The following is a 2,028-nucleotide window of genomic DNA, read 5'->3' as shown; positions in this document are numbered from 1 at the left end:
AAGACCCTCTATGAGATGGATTGATTCGGTGACTAGGGTAATCAGGATGGGTGTGTCAGAGGCGGTGCAGTTGGCGCAGGATAGAGCACAGTTTAGAGCTGTTGTGCATAGGGTCGCTATGAGTTGGAAACGACTCGATGGCACATAATAACAACAACAACATAAATCAAGTGGAAGGTGATGGTACATCTATCTCCCTCAGAGCAGCCAGTGGATTCAAACCGTTGGCCTTTGGACTGGCAGCGTATTAACTCCTTACTCAAGAAGCAACCATAGCTCTCTCAGAGAGAGAGAGATGCAACATCTACTAATGACACCACTTCCAATCGCTGCCTGATGGTGACAATTCTGGGAAACCTAGTAGTTCAAGGTCTTGTCCAAAGCAGATCGTCACATAACTGTAGCCCTGACTTTTATCTTAGGGACATAGTCCCTGCTGAAGAGAGGCCAGGCAGAATGATGGCTGGTCCGTGACACCCACTGTCCCCCCTTCCCACCCCAATCCTGGCATAGATCAATAGCCCCTTTGGGCTATGTGGGATCCCACCTGTGAAGTTGTTGGAGATCCTGCAGTCCCTGCTGTCACAGCAGTCCTGTAAGCTGCAGTACCACGTGGTCAGGATGTCCAGGTACTGCTGGCTCAACTGGGTAAGGTTCCAGCCTGGAAAAGGAGCAGCGGTGAGATAGGGGCTTCCTCCACCAGAGCACTTCCTCTCCACAGAACTTGTGCAACTGTCACAGACCTGACAGATTCCTCTTCCTACCCTCTGTGCTCCATCCTCCCTCCAGACCCACCCCTCACTATTCCCCCTGTGTCATGCCAGGGCATGGGCCAGAGTGGGCACATCTAGTTTTAAGGAAATGAATGGTCTTGATATAGTCGCAATTGCAGCCAAGTTTCAATTTATTCAACAAAATATGCCTCATGTACTGAGGGCCAGAATTGTTAAGAAACCCAGCCCCTGCCTAGAAGGAGCTCATGGTCTCGTGTGGCGACATGCAAGGGTTGACAATTATTCTTCCAATGTACTTTGGATTACATGACAAGCTGATTGCAGCCAACTCCAGGAGCCTGTTATTTTTTTTTAATTGTCATCAATTGGAATTTGAATATATTCAGCATTGGCAAGAAGCCATTCTATGGAAACTAGAAATCTATTTAACTGGAAGCTGTTTATAGCACTTGCTTGTTCTTAGAATTACTGACAAAGACTGGAAGAAGCACCGAGGTCCACAGCAGTGACATGACAATCTGTCAGTGGCACACATGTCAGTGACTCCCACCTTGTAGATGACATACAACTTGTCAGTGACAGAATCAGAACTCAGGTCTTCGACCTTCACCCCAGGTTCTGCCCACTGCATGTTCTCAGGATAGAAGGAAAGGGCTTTGGGGGAAGGGAGACAGTTACCGAGTGTGTCCATATAGGGCTTTCTAGAAAGCCTAAGGTGGGAGACAACTGCCCACTGGAATAGTGGCAGGGTGAGTTGGGAGACTGCACAGGAAGCTGGACATAAGGTGAGGGGAGCAGCCAGGTCAGGTCACATCTCTAAGGGAGATGAGGGAGAAGCCTGTGTAGGCTGCCCAGCCCATAAACGGATAGTAATGCTGGCTGATAGAGTTAGCCTGGTGATCCAGATTAGGAAGGCTCAGGGCGGGACCCATATTGAACTTGGCTTCTGCACAACGTCCTCGCCCCTCCCTCGGGAGCTCCAGGGCAGGCCGAGGCTGGTGGTCTTACCTAGGGGCTCCGCAGCGCCTTCTCCGTCCTCCTCGCAGTCCTCGGGCCACACTTGGCAGCTGAAGAGCGTCCAGTACCGCCTGGACACGGTAGCGACCGCCTTCAGCCCCTCCTCTAGGTCCTGGAGGTCTGGCCAGGCCGCGCCGGGCTCGGGGGCGCGCTCTCCGGGGCCCTGCGTCTCTCCGTGGCCGCACGCGCCCGGGAGCAGCAGGAGCAGCAGAAGCAGACGGTGCACGAGCGGCCGCCGCGGGCCCGCAGACATCGCCACGCCCGCGCCGCGCGCCCC

General features: G+C 53.3%; 1 protein-coding gene across 1 annotated transcript in view; it reads right to left on the bottom strand.

The window, feature by feature from the left end:
• TOR3A (torsin family 3, member A) overlaps positions 1-2,004 on the bottom strand; it is an 18,212-nt gene extending 16,208 nt beyond the window's left edge. Inside the window, exons 1-2 of the mRNA XM_006887767.1 lie at positions 1,743-2,004; positions 548-661 (exon numbers count right to left, since the gene is read on the bottom strand). Coding sequence (XP_006887829.1) covers positions 548-661; positions 1,743-2,004 — 376 coding nt within the window. The remainder of the gene's footprint in view (positions 1-547; positions 662-1,742) is intronic.
• Positions 2,005-2,028: the final 24 nt, after the last annotated feature.

This window comes from Elephantulus edwardii, unplaced genomic scaffold (genome assembly GCF_000299155.1).
Source record: "Elephantulus edwardii isolate Elephantulus edwardi_28Jun2011 unplaced genomic scaffold, EleEdw1.0 scaffold00061, whole genome shotgun sequence".
NCBI classification, from domain to species: Eukaryota; Metazoa; Chordata; class Mammalia; order Macroscelidea; family Macroscelididae; genus Elephantulus; species Elephantulus edwardii.
This window is presented reverse-complemented; position numbering and strand designations above follow the sequence as displayed.